Source organism: Microcaecilia unicolor, chromosome 10, assembly GCF_901765095.1.
Source record: "Microcaecilia unicolor chromosome 10, aMicUni1.1, whole genome shotgun sequence".
Taxonomy (NCBI): Eukaryota; Metazoa; Chordata; class Amphibia; order Gymnophiona; family Siphonopidae; genus Microcaecilia; species Microcaecilia unicolor.
Window position 1 is genome coordinate 54665039 of NC_044040.1, and position 22715 is coordinate 54687753.

General features: G+C 44.8%; 1 protein-coding gene across 1 annotated transcript in view; it reads right to left on the reverse strand.

The window, feature by feature from the left end:
• ST7 (suppression of tumorigenicity 7) overlaps positions 1-22715 on the reverse strand; it is a 261962-nt gene that overhangs the window by 34723 nt on the left and 204524 nt on the right. The window contains 1 exon segment of the mRNA XM_030216373.1: positions 16775-16872. Coding sequence (XP_030072233.1) covers positions 16775-16872 — 98 coding nt within the window.

The following is a 22715-nucleotide window of genomic DNA, read 5'->3' on the forward strand; positions in this document are numbered from 1 at the left end:
ATAGGCAGGGCTTCCACTTGTAACTTATAAAATACAGTAAGTTACATTTGTCCTGCTGCATTTAGGCAACCGCTCTATGGCTAGTGTAAGTGAAGAGGCACTGATACCAGATTACGATAGCATTTTATAGTGGAACTTAAGCACCCAGGTCCCATTACAGAATAGGCTTCTACTGGAGATGCTCAGTTATAGAATCGCCCCCACAGATAGTGAATGGACCACTAATGAGGCTTTATTTAACGTGTGTTAAATCACCTTACTGAGCACTAACAGGTTAACACACCTTAGTAAATTGTTTATCTTCACCTTCAGGGTTCATATTTTTTCCCATGGAAGTGCTAGAGAAGAAAGACAGAGAAAGAGAGAGAGAGAGAGAGAGAGAGAAAGAGAGAGAGAGAGAGAGAGAGAGAGAGAGAGAGAGAGAGAGAGAGAGAGAGTGTTTGTGTGTGGGTTTTGTTGTTCACACAATGGAACACAATTGGTTCTAAGCATAAACAGACTCAAAACATTCTTTGGGCCCCCCAGACTCAATTTATTTTGATCAGCTCTGGTTCCAATAACTTAAAAGCACACATGGCATAAGCTGTCTATTATTGGGATACGAATCTCCTGATTATGTGGCAGATATCCACCAGCACTGCCTTCTGCACTATTGTTTATGCATGGCGAATATCCAGGTCCTTAAGATGTTTGATAAAAGTATGATGGACAAATTCCAGTCAACAAAATGATGGCCAGCTTCATTCTGATGAATCCCAGTGTCCACATTTGCCTCAGTTCTGCCAACTGTAACACAGATTTGTTTATCTTTTTGTAGTCATCCTTTGGAAATTGATGTATATGGATGCAGCAGCTTCAATCAGTCCTATGGTATTACTGAATTTACCAAATAGAAGAATAACTTATCTATTGGCCTGAATTTGTGGCTATGGATCTGTCCCAATTCATCTGATTGCTTTTCAAGATACTCCTTGGCTCACACTTATGATAAGGTGTTATTTTCCTCAGGAGCTCACAGTTGTCTATACTATAGTGTCTTTTAGAATAATCCACACCAACTGAACAACACATCCTCCAATGATATCTATTATTGCAGAACTTCCCAAGTCAATCTTTTGGAGTCCCGGGGTGAGAAAGTAAGTGATACAAAGCAGGGTTTCCTTAAGAACACTTTCTCACTGAAGCTGGAACTGAGCTACCTTAAGGCAGGGGAGGAAGTCAAAAGCCCTCTGGTAGAACAAGAGGCCCTGAGGGAGGATCCTCCCAGGGTATTCTGGCTTGGTTGCAATACCTGAAGGGAGTTCCAGGGAAGAGGAGTGGCCCTAGCTCAGACACTTACACCCTGTGTTGTATGAAACCTCTGTGTGAGAGGTAACTTGAAAACTGCCTAGAAAGGCCAGTTATCCCTTCTGTTGAACTACAGAGCCATGTCTGGGACAGGCTATAGAAACTGTAATTATGCTTGAGAAAACTTATTGTATATTGAAGTGTGGAGCCATGTCAGGGACAGGTAACTGAAACTGTAACTATGCTTGAAAAGACTCTAGTAGAAGTACCAAGCCTTTGAGGAAACAGGGCTGGCTATGTCCTTTGTGTACATAAAGTGCTTTGATTTTTACCTGCAAATGCTGCATTTTGTGAGGTCCTGAAGCCAGCTGCTAATCCAAGCTACCACACCCACCTGTTGGGTTTTACTACTACTACTAATCATTTCTATAGTGCTACTAGATGTACACAGTGCTGTACACATTATATGCAGGTACTTTCTCTGTCCCTACGTTTTTGTACCTGGGGCAATGGAGGGGTTAAGTGACTTGCCCGAGGTCATAAGGAACTGCAGTGGGAATCAAACCCAGGTTGCCAGGATTGAAGCCCGCTACACTAACCATTCCAGGGTATCCACAATGACAATGTATGAAATGAAATCTGCATATATCAGAAATTTAGGATGTGCAAATGTAATTTCTGCATATACCTTGTAAAAACCTTGAAAAAACCACTGACTGTTGTAGACCCCGGGTTCAGTTTGGGAAGCTGTGCAATAAGAGATATCATTAGAGAATGTTGTGCTTTGGCTGGTTTGGATGAAAGTACTCAGGGAAAATAGTGGTACATTTCTATTACTTGTGAGGTGGGATGACTCATTTCAACTTGGCAGAGCGTATCACACTTGAATGAGTTTCTGATCATGAACGTGGAGTGAATCCACAGAGCTGATTATGTTTACTCAAGGCTGATAAGTTATTTTTGGCCCCAATGCACAGAAATTATGAGAAATAGAAGAAAAAACAGAAACACTTAGTCTTGGAAGACACTTCTCTGTATAATTTTTCTTTTGCTCAAAATAATGTTTCAAATAAAAGATTTTACTCTGCAATACTCTGTTAGTTTATATTAGACAGTTTTTGAACTGTCACAACTAATTTGCAATGGACTTCCTCTCCCAGAAGCAGCATCCTTCTAGGTCAGGGGTTCTCAACCCAGTCCTTGGGACCATTTAACCAGCCAAATTTTCAGGATAACCACAATGAACATGCAATCAGATAAATTTGCATGCACTACCTCCATTGTATACAAATCTATCTCATGGATATTCACTGTGGGGATCCTAAAAACCTGACTGGTTAGGTATGTCCCAAGGACTGGGTTGGGATCCCCTGTTCTAGGTGTTACAGAACCAGAGAATTCGTGCTGTTTTTTTCCACTCTCATAATTTCACCTTACTTCTACACTTACCTTCAAAGCATAGGCCAGTCACCAGACTTCAGCTTATACCGGGTGAAGAGAAATCAAAGGCCAGTAGTTGGCAATCACTAGATCTATTGGCATTTCTTCTGGACAACAGGTATTATCAATGAACTCAAGGACATCATCTGGACGTCTTCAGAGATTTGGCCTTAATTGTTATTTTTATTTGTCATTTTGCTTTCTATGATCTTTGTGCTAGTCACAAAGTCCTACAGTTATTGTTATTAGCAAGATTCCAGTATGAAAGGATAATTATTTTATAACCTAAGAAAAATAATTGTGCACAGTCTTTCTATTCTGTGTTTCCAAAGTAAACTCAAAGTGGATTACTCAATTCAATAATGATAAATCTTTTCTCAAAAGAGCATGCAGTCCAAGGGCCCAATATATTAAAGTGCTAACTGACTTCACAAAAGTGCACTTCACAGAAAAAGAATAGCATAGAATGGACAGAAAATGCATAAAAATGCCAAAACCCACTTCATATGAAAGTTTATGTAAGTTTGACACTGATGAGCTGCTGCGATGAAAGATCATGCAAAGCATCTCATTAATCCATGAAAATGTGAGAGGAGTACAAATAAGGTTTCATAGGTCAGTTTTCACAGAAAAATAACTACAGTTCAAGAGCTGAAGTTACTTTTTAGAGATGGCAGGAAAAAAACCCTTTCTCACAGCGTCCCAAATTGAATGCCACCAGGACTCCTTCCTTATGGAAGGACCGCTGATTTTCCCCTCACTTTCTTCACCCACCTTCTGGTCTACTGTTGTGTTTGCCCACCACTCCGCTCCTCTGTGGCAGTATCACAGAGTGCAAAGTAAAAATCCAGCTCAGGCCCTGCTTGTTTTAGTGTTCTGACAGGCCCTGTGCCACCCTGCTTTCTCCTCTTGCATGAGTTTCCTGTTACCATGGAAACCTGTATAAGAGTGCAGGGCACCACAGGGCCTGTCAGAGAACAAGCAGGCCCCAAGCTGAATTTTTACTTTGAACTATGCACTACTATTGCGGTGCAGCAGTGGGGAAGTATTGGGAGGCCCAGATGGAGGCACAGCAGCAAAGCTTGGGTGCCTAACAATAACTGGCATCAGTTGGCAGTTGATTATGTTGCATATGTCTAAAACTGGGCCTGGATAAAAATGAGCCAAGAATTCATATACACCTTACAGGTACATTTCACTGAAAAGAGTATCAACCCACCAACATTTTTGTACATAGAACCCTAAATGTGAACCTGAGGCAACAGAGAATGTAGAGGATTGCCCAAGATTACAAGGAATATCAGTAGGAGAAGCGGGATTTTTAGCAGTGATTCCCTGGTTCACAGCCTATTGCTCTAAGCCAGTGATTCCCAGACTTTTTTTTATGGCAGAACCCTTAAAATATTTTTCTTACACCACAGAACCTCAATCCCTCCCCCTCCTCCTCCCCACAAAACAAGAGCCCCCCCCCCCCCCTCCCAGTAACACACACATACACCTTTCACCCACCCACCCCAGCCATACCATATCATTGAGGGCAGGACTGATCCTCAGTCACTCCTGCCCATGTTGGCTGCAATCTCAAAATGGATGCTGGGACCTTTAGTGGCAGTCTCGTCAGGCATTTTGTCAGCAGAGCCGGCATGGACAGGAACAATTGAAGATCGCTCCCGCACTAACTAGCAAGAACGTGCACTGATGGGGAACCCCTGAGCAGAGTTTGTGAACCCCAGGGATCTGCAGAACCCGGTTTAGGAATCACTGATCTAAGCACTAGGCCTCAAATTTTCATCTGATTTATTATATTATTTTATAACTATCCTAACTTTGGGATTGTTATTCTTCAGTTTACAAATTCTCTATTTGCTTTTCTTTCTTTTTTTGAGAATTACAAAATATGACAATCAATGTTGCACAAAACATTTTTTATTAAATGAATCTCAGGACAGTAACAGTTAATGTGATGGCCATACTGTTCATGTGTGTAAGTGTCAGCCTCACCCATGCCCTTCCCAGGTGAACACTCCTTCTATTTACATGATTATACTATTTACATATGCCCTTACAGAGTACCGCTTATGTTTATTTATATTTATTAAGTATGTGTTTTGCTGCCAATTAAGTGCAGAAGTGTATACTTACTTAAGAAAGTGACAGCACTGGGCTAAATTATATAAATGTAGGGTTACCATATGTCCGGATTTACCCAGACATGTCCTCTTTTTGAGGACATGTCCGGGCAACTGGGCGCGTTTTGCCAATCTGCCCGTTTGTCCGGATTTCTGGACAAATGGGCAGGCTGGTGGGCGGGCGTCCCCGCCAGCCTGCCCGTTTGTCCAGAAATCTGGACAAACGGGCCGATTGCTAGCCTCCCCTCCCCTTACTTACTATTGTCCTGGTGGTCTAGTGACCTCTTCCGCCTTTGGGGCAGGAAAGAGCCCCCTCTTTCCTGCCCGGAGCGCTGCCCTGCACGAATTCTTCTTGTTGCTGATCTCGACGCTGATTCAAAATGGCTGCTGAGAGTTGAAGTGACCTCACGAGACTTCAACTCTCTGCGGCCATTTTGAATCAGTGCCGAGATCAGCAACAAGAAGGATGCATGCAGGGCAGCGCTCCGGGCAGGAAAGAGGGGGCTCTTTCCTGCCCTGAAGAGGTCACTAGACCACCAGGGCAGTAGTAAGGTAAGGGGAGGGGGTGACGGGGAGGGGGGTGACGGGGTGTGTGACAGGGGGGAAGGAAAAATGTGACAGGGGCGGAGCGAGGGCGTGAAAGGGGGCGGGGCGGGGTGTGTGGTGGGGGTGGGGCATGTGTCCTCCTTTTTGGGGGACAAAATATGGTAACCCTATATAAATGGTGCCAAAAAAGTGCTGTTCTATAAGCCGCAGTTAAAGTTAGGCACGGTTTATAGAACAGTGCATGGGAATTGCGCCTAACCTTAGGCACGGACATTTGCATCAACTGAAACGTGGTGCAAATGTACGTGTCTACATTAGGTGCGTATCCCTGTTATTCTATAGCAACACTTGTTCATTTTAGGATCGCCCCTGTTATGCCCATACCCCTCTCATTTTTGTGCCCCCTTCTTTAGATCACATGTAAATTTTAGGTGCGTAAATGCCAATTAAATCTAATAATGCCAATAATTACTTGTTAAAAAGCCAATTATTGGTACTAATCAGCTCGTTATTCAATTAAATTGCACACAATGTTTGGCAGCTTTTATAGAATTAGGGGGGTTGTGGATAGTTATGTGCTCAAGTGGTGTGTAAATGGGGGAGGGGTGCCCTGTTATAGAATTACCTTTTATATGTGCACATTGCAACTCTATACCTGCTCTACCCAAATATGCCCCCAGAATTGTGTACACGCAGATTGTGTGAAAGCACATTAGCTCACAGAAGGATAGAAATTTAAATATAAGCTGTAGCACAGTCACTACAAATAGGCGTTTATTTCTAGCCTATTTTAAGAAGACATATTTATTTTATTTATTTAGATTTTGCTCACACCTTTTTCAGTAGTAGCTCAAGGTTAGTTACATTCAGGTACACTGGATATTTCTCTGTCCCAGGAGGGATCACAATCTAAGTCTGCACCTGAGGCAATGGAGGGTTAAGTGACTTGCCCAAGATCACAAGGAGCAGCAGTGGGATTTGAACGGGCCACCTCTGGATTGCAAGACCGGTGCTCTAACCACTAGGCCACTCCTCCACACAGAAGAGCCCTTTTACTAAACTGCAGTAAAAAGTGGCCTGTGGTAATTTGAACACATGAATTTGGTGCGTGCTGGATCAATTTTTACCGCAGCTGGGAAAAAAGCTTTTTTTATGGGGTGGTAAATGGCCAAGGCTAAAATCAAAAGTAGCATGCAGCTATTTACTGCCTGAGCCCTTACTGCCACCCACTGACCTAGTGGCTCACATGCCAACCTGCCGATTACCACCGGAAATTGGCCCCCACAGTAGAAAACAAAAATATTTTCTACCATGGAAACAGCATGTACCAACTTTGAAATTACTGCCGGGTGCCCGTTCTACCTGGGTGGTAGTGTCGATTTGGTGCGCACTACCCATGCGTTAGCTCTACCGCTGCTTAGTAAAGGGCCCCAAAGGCACCTATTTTTTCTTTATAAAATACTTGGGATAAACTGACAGAAATCACAGCTAGATTGAAGCCTTTGACATATTAGTCTTGGGTTCCAGAAAACTTCTAGGGCTAGATTCTTTAAATGGCGCCCAAAGATAGGCGCCAAAATGATGCATTCTATAAAGGGTGCTCTGCATGGAACAACATTGGGTGCAAGCATCTACGCCTGCCAAAGGCTAGCGTAAATGCTCGTAACCAACCAGCTATATTTAAATGAATCACATGACTCTTTACACTAAAACCTCATGATGTCATTCAATAAATTTAAATTGAAAAGGCTGGGCAAAGAGGGAGGAGAAGTAGATAGTTTACTCAATTATAAAGAGCAATGGTGGATATTTACATTGGGGACTGTATTTCCTGGAGGTTTGAATTTAGAAATAGATTGGTCCACAGCCTCATAAATTTAAATTTATTGGATGACATCATGAGGTTTTAGCAATCTCATTGGTGTACAGAGTCATGTGATTCACTTAAATGTAGTTGGTCATTGGGTGTATTAAGAACAGAATATGGCAGGCACCGATGCAATATAGCCTTTGTGTATAAGGTACATTAAATTTATATTATACATTTTAAATTTACGATTGTATCTTTATCATTCTGACTGACGGTTTTAACTTTTAGTTTGAGCGGACCACACCCTGAGGCAGCAATTTGCGAAACATGCCGCATGTTGGTGAAGGCATCCATCCACTGCAAAATGTGATAAGAATGTTGTCAAATGCTCGTGACTGAAGAATTTTAAAACGTCTTTATATACTGAAGAATGTTTGTAAAGGTTGAAAATACACATTGGAAGCTAAAATAATAAACAATTGAGATTTTCTACTGAAACTGTTATGTTGGTTGGAATTGAACTGAAGTCATTTTGGAAATTAAAAAGTAACAAAGAGTAAGCAATCATACAGAACAACTGGGTTGATGATACTACTATTTTGTTACCCTTGCTGATGTCTTGGACCATTTAAATTGATATAACCAACTGATGGAAGTTAGGCATGTAAATGCTGGTATTCTATAACATCACACCTAATTTCTGGGAGTGCCCTTGACCCAACCATGCCCCTCCCATGGCCATGCCCCCTTTGGAGTTAAGCACTATGAAATGTAGGCACATGTTATTGAATAGGACATAGGGAAGATCCTAATGTAACCCCTAATTACTGTCAATTAGGGGGGTCTTTTACTAAGGTAAGCCAGTTTTTTAATGTGCACTAATATTTAGGGCACACTAAATGTTAGAGACATCCATATATTCCTATGGATGTCACTAATGTTTAGCGTGCACTAAAAACACTAGCGCCTTAGTAAAAAAGGCCCCACGTGCTTAACACCAATTATTGATTGTTAGCATCTAATTAGCTAATTAGTTTATGTACAGATATGTGCCCCAATTTGGGTGACTTATACAGAATCTGGCAGCTAGTGTCAGATTACACCCTACTCCATCTTCCAACCTACAGCAATCGGCTACTACTGCTGTGCTACACATCATCTCTCTCACTCTAGCATAATTAAATAAACATAAACATTTTGCAGCCTTCATTTGATTAGGCAGATTGAATCTAGCCTGTCTGAGTCAGATTGAAAAGGGTGATACATGTACTTTACCATCTCTCAGTTAGCTTGCTGTAACTTCATATATACAGGCCTACTTAAAAAATCAATTCCAATTGATCGAAAATATGGCAGCTAAGATCATCAACTAAAACTGAACGCAGAAAAAACACGTCTTGTACTCACCTCACAACATAACACAAAAAACTTCTCCACCATAATCACACCTTACTGTTCCCTTCCTGTCTCACAAAACTTGAAAATTCTTGGAGTCACTCTTGATACCCATGTGAAAAACACGACGAAAAAGATGTTCTACGCCATTTGGAAACTCAAAAGAGTAAAACCTTTCTTCCCGAGACACATCTTCCGTACCTTGGTACAATCAATGGTAATAAGTCATCTGGACTACTGCAATGCACTGTACGCCGGTTGCAAAGAACAGACAATCAAAAAACTCCAAACTGCCCAGGATACGGCCGCCAGACTCATATTTGGAAAAACTAAATATTAAAGTGCAAAACCCCTAAGGGAGAAACTTCACTGGCTCCCACTTAAGGAACGCATTGCGTTCAAGATCTGCACAATTGTTCACAAAATCATTCATGCAGACGCCCCAATCTACATGCTAAACCTTGTGGACCTACCCCCCCCAGAAACGCCACAAGATCATCCCGCAAATTTCTCAACCTACACTACCCCAGCTGCAAAGGACTTAAATACAAGCTGATGCATGCCACTACCTTCTCTTACATGAGCACGCAGTTATGGAATGCATTACCTACAGACTTAAAAGCAATCAACGAAACAACTATCTTTCGAAAATCTCTGAAGACTTTTTTCTTCAACAAGGCCTACAATGAGAAACTACAGCCTCACTGAGCCACCTCACCAACCCACTCCATTATGAATGCTCACCTTCTATAACTACCCTAATCACTCCCTACCCTCTTCTTTCTTCCCTTACTTAATCGCTTCACATTACTAAATGTACCTGATATCCTGAAACGACAATGTTAACAAAACTATGTAAGCCACTTTGAGCCTGCAAATAGGTGGGAAAATGTGGGATACAAATGCAATAAATAAATAAAATCACTCGTAGCGATAGAAGAGACCAAAAACATTACTTAAGCAGGTTCAACAGCTGCCAGTACTTCTTTGTATTATGTTTAAATTTCTGACCATGGTTTATAAATCATTAAGGGTTTAGCACCTGAATATCTAACGTTCGTATATATTTCCATCTATGTTCTCACACATACTTTGTGATCCCAATGTACACTTACATGGGGTAATCTTATAACAGGTTGCCTAGATTGTGAGGGCAAACTAGTGCCTATTTTATAAAGTCATAAAGGAGCCTATTTGTTTTAATGAAATATTTGGGGTAAATTCACAGAAATCATGACTAGATTGAAGCCTCCGACATATATGCCTCTTGGGTTTCACACGGCTTCTTGTGTCAGAAAACACCCATTAGATATGAAATACTTCACCTTCCAGTCTACAGCAATTGGCTCCTATTCAAAGGGTGCTGTACATTTCCTCCTACGGTACACATATTGGGCTAAATTCAGTAAATGGCACCCAAATTTAGTTGCCGAAAAAAATGAGAGCTAAGTGCTATTCTATAAACGGTGCTCCGAGTTAGGTGCCGTTTATAGAATAGCACTTAGTGCCAGGATCCTTGACTCTGGGCAAGTCACTTAACCCTCCATTGCCCAAGGTACAAAATAACCTTTAGTCACACTCTTATCACCTCTCGCTTACTGCAACTTGCTTCTCACAGGTCTCCCACTAAGCCATCTCTCTCCCCTTCAATGTGTTCAAAGTTCTGCTGCACAACTTAAATTCCGCCAGTGTCACTATGCTCATATTAGCTCTCTCCTCAGGTCACTTCATTGGCTCCCTATTCATTTCCACATACAGTTCAAACTCCTTTTATTGACTTACAAGTGCATTCAATCTGCAGCTCCTCAGTACCTCTCCACTCTTATCTCTCCCTACACTTCTCCCCGGGAATTCTGTTCACTGGGTAAATGTCTCTTATCTGCACCCTTCTCTTCCACTGCTAACTCTAGACTCCGTTCCTTTTATCTTGCCGCACCTGGAATAGACTTCCTGAGCTGGTATGTCAAGCTCCATCTCTGGCCGTCTTCAAATCTAGGCTAAAAGCCCACCTTTTTGATGCTGCTTTTAGCTCCTAACCCTTACTCACTTTTTCAGTAACCATATTTTATCATTCCCTCCTCAGTAATTCCCTTATCTCTTATTTGTCCGTCCTAATTAGATTGTAAGCTCTGTTGAACAGGGACTGCCTCTTCATGTCCAGTGTACAGCGCTGCGTATGTCTAGTAGCGCTATAGAAAGGATAAGCAGTAGTAGTAGTAGCTTTGATTGTAACCACAGAAAGGCAGTATACCATCCCCTTCCCCCTTTCCCCCAATTTTGGGAATGAGGATTTACACCAACTGAAACCTGGTGTAAATCCTTGTCCCTAAATTAGGCGCAGATCTGCTGTATTCTATAACACTGTGCGCAAATTCTAGGAACTTCCCTCACCCACCCATGCCCCTCCCATGGCCATGCCCCCTCTTCTGATCGGTGCATAAAAATTTACGCACACGTCTTTATAGAATACCAATTACAAAGATGCACGTGTGAATTCAATTGTTGCCAATTAGTGCCAATAATTGATTGTTAGCACCCAATTATTGGCACTAATTAGCTAGCTATTCAAGTATATTGTGTGCACAAATTGGGCGCATGTCCAAATTTGTACGCACAATTTTGAGCACCATATATACAATTTGCTAGATTTTCTCTCTCACTCCAGCTAATTTGTTAATTTACAAATTAGCCAGTACAGCTGTAACACATGGCTAAATTTGCACTGAATGTTCAGCTCATGGCTCTGAATGTACCTTTTTCCAGCTGGGGCAACAGAGAAGCTACATAATTTATAAACTACTTTTTTCATCAACTCTTTTTTTTCACCTGGTATGTTTTGATATAGACACTAGAGGGTAATTTTATACAGGTTTTTTTTTTTCCATGAAACAAAAGCCTTTTATAAAATTACTAGTAAAAAGCCCTGTTCTGTCAGAAATGAAACGGGCGCTAGCAAGGTTTTCCTCGGAGTGTATGTTTGAGAAAGAGTGTGTGTGAGAGATGGAGTGTGTGTGTCAGAGAGAGAATGAGAGAGAGAGACAGAGTGTGTCTGTGTTTGTGTGAGAGAGAGAGAGTGTGTGAGACAGAGTGTCTGTGTGTGTGAGACTGTGTGTGAGAGAGAGAGACAGAGAGTTAGGGACTGTGTGTGTGACAGAGAGATAGAGTGTGATAGACAGAGAGTGAGTGAGTGAGTGACTGGTCTGAGGACCCCCCCCCCTCCCCCTCCCCTGGCCCCCTGCAGCCACCCATGTGCAGTGACCCTCCTCTCCCCCTGCCCCCCCCTGCAGAGAGTGTGTCAGAAAGAGCGTATGTGAGAGACAGAGAGTGAGTGAGTGACTGGTCTCAGCACCCCCCTCTCCCCCTCCCCTAGCCCCCTGCAGCCACCCATGTGCAGCGAACCCTCCTCTCCCTCCTGCAGCCACGCATGTGCAGCATCCCTCCTCTCCCCTGCCCCCGTGCAGCCACCCATGTCCAGCGACCTTCCTCTCCCCTGCCCCCCCCTGCAGCCACCCATGTCCAGCGTCCCTCCTCTCCCCCTGCCCCCCTGCAGCCACCCATGTCCAGCGACTGTCCCGTCTCCCCCTGCAGCCATGCATGCGCAGCGTCCCTCCTGCTCCCCTGCCCCCCTGCAGCCACCCACATCCAGCGACCCTCCTCTCCCCTGCCCCCCCTGCAGCCACCCCATGTCCAGTGACCCTCCTCTCCCCCTGCCCCCCCCCTGTAACCACCCATGTCCAGCGACCCTCCTCTCCCCCTGCAGCCACGCAGTGCAGCGTCCCTCCTGTCTCCCCTGCCCCCCCTGCAGCCACCCATACTGGTCTCAGGACCCCCCCACCTCCCTCTCCCCTGCCCACCCTCCAGCCATCCTGTCCAGCGACCCTCCTCTCCCCCTTGCGTTACCATTGGCAGCTGCGGTTAGCAAGGGGGTTGATGTTGGTGGGGGGGGGGGTGTTGATGTGCTGGGGGAGGGGCTTGCGTGATGTGCTGGGGTGGGGGGTTGTCTATGGTAGGGGTTTTTGCAGTGGCCGCTGCTGCTCAGCAGGAGAAGCAGCAGCGGCCGGACCAGCGTTACCATTGCAGCTGCGGGTGGCGAGGGGGGTTGATTGTGCCCCGGGGGAGGGTGTTGATGTGCTTGGGAGGAGGGGCTGGGTGATGCGCTGGGGGGGAGGGGCTTGGGTGATGCGCCGAGGGGGGGCACTGACAGCTGATTCCTAGGCAGGGGGAGGAGTAGGACTCCTCCCTCTGCCGGGGAATCAGCTGTGAGTGACGTCAGCCTGGCTACGGAGCCTAGCTCAGCAACTGCAGGAGCCACGGACACAGGCAGCTACTTTAGAACATTGGTGGTGAGAATTATTATATAGGATATTACAGTTTATGCTGTATTTTTAGGCATCCCTATAATCAGCTGATACTAAAATTTGTATGGTAAGACACAGCCGCTATCTTGACTGAATGAAGTTATTGAGTCGGCAAGATGTGTCGGAGGTATTGAAAGGTAGGGGTTATTATTAATAAGTATTTTTCATAATAGTTTGGAAACATTATGTTATATATTGATTGAGGTTTAAATGACCTCGACAGGGGTGGTCCAAGGTAATCTGCCGCCCAAGACAGGGATGAGATGCCATTCCCACCTGTACACCTGCCTTGGTCTGCATCTTCCCCCTTCCTTCCTCAACCCTCGTCCCTGGCGTTACCCTATTTTTTTTCTTTCCAAAACGCGGCAGCGGCAACCGTTCCCATAGACTGCCCTTGCCACAGTGCCGCTGGTACTGGCCTCTTTGCTCTAATGTGTCCCACCTCAGAGGAAACATCGAGTTACATCAAGAAATGGGACACAGTAGGAGAAGATGGCCGGTGCGGCATCAGGGCAGCCAATGGGAATTGCTGCTTCGCCACGACTACCTTTTGTAAAAAGGAAAAAATAAGTAACTTGGGAAGAGGGTGAAGAAGAGAAGGGGGAGACTTGCCTCTCCTGGAGAGTGCTGCCTAAAGCCCCCGCCTCAGTTGGCCTTATGGTAGGGCCGCCACTGGACCTCGTTACAGAAGAATATCCTTGAGAAAGCTTGAGGCGAAATACGTGACATGTCGGATGAAAAAACCCTGAGCCGACATTATTAGAGATGAGTAAAATTTATCTTTTGAAAAGATGATTCTTGAATGAAAAAATATATGTAAGAGATATTTAAGGGATTTGAAAAAAGAACTGATGAAAAAGAGAGCATGCATAGCACGGAGGATGCTTTATATTGACCCTGTGTGACGCTAAAAAAACCCCAATACAAATAATTTTGTATGGGGTCAGATTTTTGGTGAACTTGACGTCTAGAATTTATAGTGTTTTTGACAGCTGGGCATTTGTGAAAATTTGTGGAGCCAAGTATAAGTATGTTTAGGCATGTCACATAAGCACCCCATCATAAAATCAAGCTTATATTTAAGCTACTAGTAAAAGAGGCCCGTTTCCAACAGAAAGGAAACAGGCACTAGCAAGGTTCCAGGGCCCCCTCCAGGCGCCCCTCCCCCCTCCCCCACACCCCTCCCTCCCCCTTCCCCTTACCCCCTAAACCTCCCCCCTCCTCCACACCCCTCCCTCCCCCTCACCCCCCTTCCCACGTCCCCCCTTCCCCCTCTCCCCACCCCCTCCCCCTGTCCGAGTTCCAGGACCCCCCTCCCCTCCTCCTCCCCCTTCCCCCATCTCCCCGCCCCCCAGATTCCATATATGGCATCCACAATTTCACGCAGTTATACACGCATCTTAACTGACTAATGAACCATTAATTAGCAATAATTGGGTGCTAACAACATTTATTGCAGGTACAGTAGGTATTTAGTGGTGTTTGTTGGGCTCACACATTCCACACATGTACCAGTTAGAGTGTGATATGGGCCTGGTCTCCTTCTCTACATTCTACTGCACTGACCACTAAGTACACCTGGGACCTACTTGCAACTCTAAGAAGAATGACCATCCAATATGAAGCTGGTCGTAGAGGCTGGTATGTGCTATTTCTTTCACATCTTAGGGGAGGTGGAAGGGTGTCATTAACCACTGGGGGAGAAAGGAAGGTCATGCCTTAATCCCACCACTGCTCAATTAGTCATTTAGTGCACCTTTTTGTGACTTAGTCATCATGATTGAAACAGGTCTAGCCAAAATGTTTGGCCCTAGATATTTAAAGTTTGTTCCATTATTGCAGAAAAACGCTATCTTTTGGGGCCGCCCATGTCCGCCCAAAACACGCCCCATCATGACCTTTTTACTACATTAGCACACAACTGTGGAATGCATTACTACGTACGATCACCTAAACTTCCGGAAAACATAAAACTAACCTTTTAAAAAGGCATACCATGCCGATCCAACATAAATGCCTGATATCTGCAACACAACAAAACTAAAGTACGTAATGGACATAACACAACTCTTCCATTATACAATGCCCTAATGTGGCTATGCCACATGAACGTTATCTTAACCACAAAATCCACTATTGTATTGTTCACAAACCGGAGTCTGCAAATGCCTCTCCGGTACTATGTAAGCCACATTACTAAAATTGGGCACGCGCTAAACGTTTTACCACGCCAATGCATTCCTATTGGTGCCTCTAACGTTTAGTGCACACCCAATATTAGTGCAACGCTAAAAACATGAGTGCGTCTTAGTAAAAGACCCCCTAAATGTCATCAACCATTTGGATAATCAGCCTCCCAGTCTTGTAATGTCCTTGCAATTTCTCACAGTCCTCTTGTGATTTAACAACTTTGAATAACATAGTGTCGTCAGAAAATTTGATCACCTTACTCTTATTCCTGTTTCCAGATCACTGATAAACAGGGGCGTAGCTACGTGGGGCCATGGGGGCCTAGCCCCTGTAGATTTGGCCCTGGACCCCCCTGCCGACGACCCTCTCCGACCCCCCCCCTCCCCACCAACCCGCTGTCGCCATCTGCCTAACTTTGCTGGCGGGGGACCCCAACCCCCCGCCAGCCAAGGTCCTCTTCTTCCTTCATTCTGTTTCTGAGTCTGACGTCCTGCACGTACAACGTGCAGGATTCAGACTCACAGAAACAGAACAAAACCCTGCAGATCGCAAGGCTTCGTTCTGTTTCTGTGAATCTGACGTCCTGAGTCAGAAACAGAACGAAGGAAGAAGAGGACCTCGGCTGGTGGGGGTTAGGGTCCCCGCCAGCAAAGGTAGGTGACGGCGATGGCGGGGGAGGGTTGGTGGCAGGAGGGGGTCGAGAGGGTCGTCAGCCGGGGGGAGGGCAAAGGTGGCGGTGGCAGCGGGGGTGGGGAATGCGGGTGGGGGGGTGGGGGGGGGGGGGGGGGGGGGGGGGGGGGGGGGGGGGGGGGGGGGGGGGGGGGGGGGGGGGGGGGGGGGGGGGCTAAAATGTGCCCTCTCACCTCGGGCTCTGGACCCCCCCTCCCGCCGAAGTCTGGCTACACCCCTGTTGATAAATATGTTAAAAAGCAGCAACCCCAGTACAGATCCCACTAGTTACCCATTTCTCTCTACTGTAACTCCATAATCCCTTATTTGTCCCGTTTATTTTGAACAGATTGTAAACTCTATCGGAGCAAGTACTGTCTCTGTGTTTATGTAGTGCACATACATCTACAGTACTACTGCTATAGAAATGATAAGTAATAGTGGTAGAGCCACATCTCAAGTTACTTTTTGCAAACCACTGATATGGCACACAGGGATCAGGAATCATGAGTTAATTTTGCAGATTTAATGCTACATCCTATCAGATCAAGAATCCTGAGCTAGTTTTCCTTCAGGGAGGTCTGAAGTGGATAGGGGAATAGAGGTGGTAGGGGGAAAAAATCACTAAATAAATTGGAAGTGCACGTTGCTGTTTCATAACAGTTTTGTTGAAAATATTTGCGCTTTGTTACAGGATTCTTTCACTCATGTATTGTGGTTTTTCATGATTGCTTTGACGTGTTGTGTTTATCAAAACCCTTAATAAAGACTTCTAAACATTAAAAAAAAGAATCCTGAGCTAGGAAACACAGCCAGCCTTCCTGCATTTAAACTACTCCAATCACGTGTGGCAATGATTATCAGTCAGAATACATTTTGTCACTGAAATGACAATAGGGGCAACACTTAGGACAATATGGAAAACAAATGCCAGAGAAATGAATACTCACATCCCTCATCATTTTCACTGCTTCCCGGGTCTTCCCCAGCTTTCTTGCACACATCGCAAGCCTCCTTTTAATATACACTAACACATTAGTGTCTCGTCCTTGGGGAAGCAAGAGTTAAACAATGTGTCAGTGTTATACAGTATGTGATAAGAAATTTTAAAAAATAAATTAAAAAAGTCATTCCTTTTCCCTCCTTTCCCATTCCAAGTCTTCTCATCTATGTTACTATCCAGCTTATTTTCGAAGGAGAAGGGCGGCCATCTTCCGACACCAATCGGGAGATGGTGCGGCCTTCTCCTAAGGCTGGCCAAATCGGTATAATCGAAAGCCAATTTGGCCGGCTTCAACTGCTTTCCATCGCAGGGACGGCCAAAGTTCAAGGGGGCGTGTCGGCAATGTACCGAAGGAGGGATGGGGCCGTGGTTAAGAGATGGCCGTCCTTGGCCGATAATGGAAAAAAGAAGGGCGGCCCTGACGAGCATTTGGCTGACTTTACTTGGACCTTTTTATTCATGACCAAGCCTTGAAAAGGTGCCCGAATTGACCAGATGACCACCGGAGGGAATCGGGGATCACCTCCCCTTACTCCCCCAGTGGTCACCAACCCCCCTCCCACCCCCCAAAAAAAATTAAAAACATTTTTTGCCAGCCTCTAATGTCAGACCCAGCTTCATCACAGCACTATGCAGGTCCCTGGAGCGTTTTTAGTGGGTACTGCAGTGCACCTTAAGCAGGCAGACCCAGGCCCATCCCCCCCTACCTGTGTACCATTTGTGGTGGTAAATGGAGCCCTCCAAAACCCACCCGAAATCCAATGTACCGCACATCTAGTGCCCCCCGTTACCCGTTATGGGCTATGGTATGGTGTACAGTTGTGGGAGTAGGTTTTGGGGGCTCAGCACACAAGGTAAGGGAGCTATGCACCTGGGAGCAATATTTGCAAAGTCCACTGCAGTGCCCCCTAGGGTGCCCGTTGGTGCCTGGCATGTGAGGGGGACCAGTGCACTACAAATGCGGCTCCTCCCACGACCAATGGCTTGGATTTGGCCGGTTTTGAGATGCGCCATTAGTTTCCATTACGGCAAAAACCCATGTCGGCCATCTTTAATGGTGGCCCAAATGTTGAGATTTGGGCCGGCCCTGACCGTATTATCGAAACGAAAGATGGCCGCCCATCTTGTTTCGATAATACGGTTGGGTACGCCGCTTTACGGGGCCGTCATTAGAGATGGGCGCCCTTATAGATGGGCGCCCCCGTTCGATTATGCCCTTCCACATTACTGCCGATGTCATTCAATGGATTTGTAGGTGTCCCTAAATAAGAAGGTCTTAAGTCCTTTCCTAAGTGTTTTGTAAAGAAGATTCCACCCATTAAAATTGTGCTAAAATTGTTTCACAAGGAAGGAGCTACTACATTGAAAACAGTTCTGCAATAGTGTCTAGATGTATATGCTGAAAAGATGGTACTACTACATCGAATATGTTTTCAGTTGTGGGACCAACGTTTTGGAATGCTTTACCCAGGGATTTAGGAATGGCAACCTACAGGATGACTTTTAGGAAGAAACTAAAGGCGTATCTTTTTAGACAGGTTTTCTCACCAGGATCAGCTGAATGATGTCTTGTATGTTCTAGTACAAATTTGTGGGTTTTTTATTTTTTGAAGATGTTTAAATGTATCCCACCCAATATTCAAACGCGATTTAAATGGCCTGGAGAGGCTCCTGGCCATTTAAATCGCTTGTCTGGGCCTAATCACAAATATTCAGCAACATTTAATCATGAATGTCCTTAGTTAGTACCTAAGTCGAACCAGCTATCTTGTGGGAGTTCCTGAGGTGGAGTTGGCACTTACGTGGTTAAGTGCCAATATTCACCCCTTAACTGCACAACTGCATAAATTGGGCTAAATAAAAAGCTGCCCTATCTTATGTGGCTCATTATTATTATTATTGATGACATTTTTACCCCTCCTAAGCCCGAGAGTGACTCAGGTTCAATGTGGCTTACATAACAATTAAATGAATGATACATATTAAAAATTACAGAAACAGATTATAAAGTACAGTAAATAATGCTATAACATTGGCTTTGTAAACAATATAACATATGTGGTGAATTAACCTGGATACAACTGTTCTTAAGGGTAGCTTATTTTGATACGGTACAGCGATAAGACTAATTTGATGTATTTTATGGCATATGCATGCTTTATACTTTGATTTGTATCCTCCAGCCCCCTCCCCTTTCCCTCTTCTTTTCCTCCCTTTCCTCCCTCTCTCTTGTTTTCACTTAATTTGATTCTAGATATAGATTGCTACTTCTTAAATGTGAGCTCCACTGTTGCCATATTTTGTAAATATTGCTTGTTGTTATGATGTGAGCTCTGCTTATATTTGTATTGAAAACCAATAAAAGAAATTAATTTTTTTTTTAAAGTTTGTAAACAAAGAAGTGAAGATAAATAAATATGGGTACAATTAGGACTAGATAGGATTAGGAAGAAAAGAAGTGAAATTAATTGTATGAATAAAGTTCAAATAGAATTCTTTGTTGGAGTTCCTCAGGGATCTGACCTTGGATCCTTTCTCTTTTCAATCTACACCTCTTCCCTGGGCTCCCTGATCTCATCTCACGGTTTCCAATATCATCTTTATGCCGACAACACCCAGCTTTATCTCTCCACACCAGACATCACTGCGGAAACCCAGGCCAAGGTATCGGCCTGCTTATCCGACATTGCTGCCTGGATGTCCAACTGCCACCTGAAACTGAACATGGCCAAGACCGAGCTTATTGTCTTCCCACCCAAACCCACTTTTCCTCTCCCTCCACTCTCAATCTCAGTTGATAACACTCTCATCCTCCCCGTCCCATCTGCCTGCAACCTCGGAGTCATCTTCGACTCCTCCCTCTCCTTCTTCTGCGCATATACCATCAGATAGCCAAGACCTGTCACCTCTTCCTCTATCACATTAGCAAAATTCGCCCTTTCCTCTCCGAGCACACCACCCGAACTCTCATCCACTCTCTCATTACCTCTCGCCTTGACTACTGCAACCTACTCCTCACTGGCCTCCCACTTAGCCATCTATCCCCCCTTCAGTCCGTTCAGAACTCTGCTGCACGTCTTATCTTATGCCTGGACCGATATACTCATATCACCTCTCTCCTCAAGTCACTGCACTGGCTTCCAATTAGGTACCGCATACAGTTCAAGCTTCTCCTACTAACCTACAAATGCACCCGATCTGCAGCCCCTCCCTACCTCTCTACCCTCATCTCCCCCTACGTTCCTACCCGTAACCTCCGCTCTCAAGACAAATCCCTCCTTTCAGTACCCTTCTCCACCACCGCCAACTCCAGGCTCTGCCCTTTCTGCCTCGCCTCACCCCATGCTTGGAATAAACTCCCTGAGCCCATTCGCCAGGCCCCCTCCCTGCCCATCTTCAAATCCTTGCTCAAAGCCCACCTCTTCAATGTCGCATTCAGCACCTAACCACCATACCTCTATTCAGGAAATCTAGACTGTCCCAACTTGACATTTCGTCCTTTAGATTGTAAGCTCCATTGAGCAGGGACTTTCCTTCTTTGCTAACTGTACAGCACTGCGTAACCCTAGTAGCGCTCTAGAAATGTAAGTAGTAGTAGAAGTAGTAGTTTTCTGAAAGGCTAAATGAGTTTTCAATAGGTTTCTGAAGGACAGTTAATCATCTGTGCATTTAATTGTTTTGGTACAGAATTCCAAATTTTAGTACCTTGATATGAGAAACTGGCATTGTGAATTGTTTTATAGATTACATTCCTACATATAGGGAAATGATGAATGAGATATTCTCTGGATGATGATACGACATTACGTGGGGGTAATTCAATGAGATCGTTCATATATGATGGAGCAGAACCATACAGAATTTGGTGAATAAAAACACAGAACTTGAAAGATATTCTATCTTTTACTGGTAATATAGAAGAGGAGTTGCTTTGGCGAAGTGAGGTGATCTAGATATTAGGCGTGCAGCGGTATTTTGAACAGTTGTAATTTTTTGATAAGGCCACCTTTAATTCCTGCATAAATGGAGTTGCAGTAGTCAAATTTTGTTAGTACTAGGGATTGAACCGAAGTACGTAAGGCTGATTTAGTGAAAAAAGGTCTTAATCTCTCTAGTTTCCAGAGCAGTGGCGTAGCTACGTGGGGCCAGGGGGGCCTCGGCCCCCATAGATTTGGCCCTGGAGCCCTCTGCCAACGACCCTCTCGACCCCCCCCTCCCGCTGTCGCCTGCCTTTGCTGGCAGGGGACCGCAACCCCCGCCAGCTGAGGTCCTCTTCTTCTCACAAAAGGCTTCCTTCTGTTTCTGATGTCCTGCGCGTTGTACATGCAGGACGTCAGACTTGCAGAACGAAGCCTTGCAGATCAGCAAGGCTTCGTTCTGTGAATCTGACGTCCTGCACGTACAACGTGCAGGACGTCAGAAACAGAAGGAAGCCTTTTGCGGGAAGAAGAGGATCTCGGCTGGTGGGGGTTGGGGGTCCCCGCCAGCAAAGGTAGGTGACAGTGGTTTGGTGCCGGGAGGGCAGGTTTGAGCGGGTCATCGGCAGGGGGGGGAGCAAAGTTGGTGGTGGTGGCGGCGGCGGGGTCGGCAATGGCGCAGGGAGGGTCAGCGGTGCCGGGAGGGGGCTAAAATGTGCCCCCTCACCTCGGGCTCTGGACCCCACTCCCGCCGAAGGTCTGGCTACGCCCCTGAAAGTGAATTAAAGACACTTGAGACCACCTTAGAAACTTTAGTTTCAAGGGTAAGGAAATAAAAACGCTGACTGCCGCCAGCTGAACATCGGACGGATAATTTTTAGTCTGTGATGTATGTTTGTTTAAGATTTACTATATTTGTAACTACTGTAAGCTGCCCAGAGTGGTAGACGGTACCAAGTAAGTTTTAAATAAATTAAAAATAAAAATCTAGAATGCACCGAGACTGAGAGCTCAAAAGGGTCTGACAGCATAAGCAGAATGAGAGGAAACAGAAAATGCAACTCTGGATCTTGCAGTATAGCTCCTGCACATAACAATATCAAATGAGGAGAAAACCTCTCCATCCATTAACGAATATTAGCTGAATAATGATGTTACCTGCTCCCCTAAAATAGATCATTACGAAGAGTAAGACTCATTCTAATATGTAGGTAGGAAAGATGTCTGTGGGTTGAATTCAATCCTGAATGCCACATCTGCATAAGCAAAGAGGAAATGTACTAGCACTCAGTGAACAAAGTAAGTACCCACGCCCCAATCATAATAACAGATTAGACATTGGGAGGTTGCAGATGTAATATTTAGAGGTGTGCAGAGAACAGGAGCAGACAGCTGGAGCAGTTAGATATTAGTCATTTGTAAAAGCTTCCATCTCGGGTCTGAAAGGTCCAGTGAGGAGACATTTAGCATTAATAATAATAATGATGATGCTTATAATAATAAATGGGTTTTTAAGTACAGTCACAACCCTTAGCTCAGGATGGTTTTACAGCGAAAGGAGTCAGCTAACAGCTCCAAAAATCAGCTATATCTAAAATGCAATTTACAGCTGGATACCAAAACTCAGAAACGTTTGAAGATACTTAGAAAAAGATAAGCTTTTAAAAGTTTCTGAAATCTCATATAATTTAGTTCACATCTTCTCACAGCAGAGAAAGAGTTCTATAAACTAGGACTTACTGAACTAAAAAGTTTCTTTCAGGTTGAAACCAAATGAGTAAAAGAAGTTGCTGGAAGCTCAAACTTGTTTGCACGGCTCAATTGCTTTCAGGGGTAGACTATCCATTCGGGCAACCGAGGGGTCCAGAGGCTCTGGCCGGTTGCCCTTGCCTGCCGCCGCACACTACAGCCACTCTGGTGGTCTAGTGGCTACTGCTGCACACTACAGCGATTCAGGTGAAATGACGATTC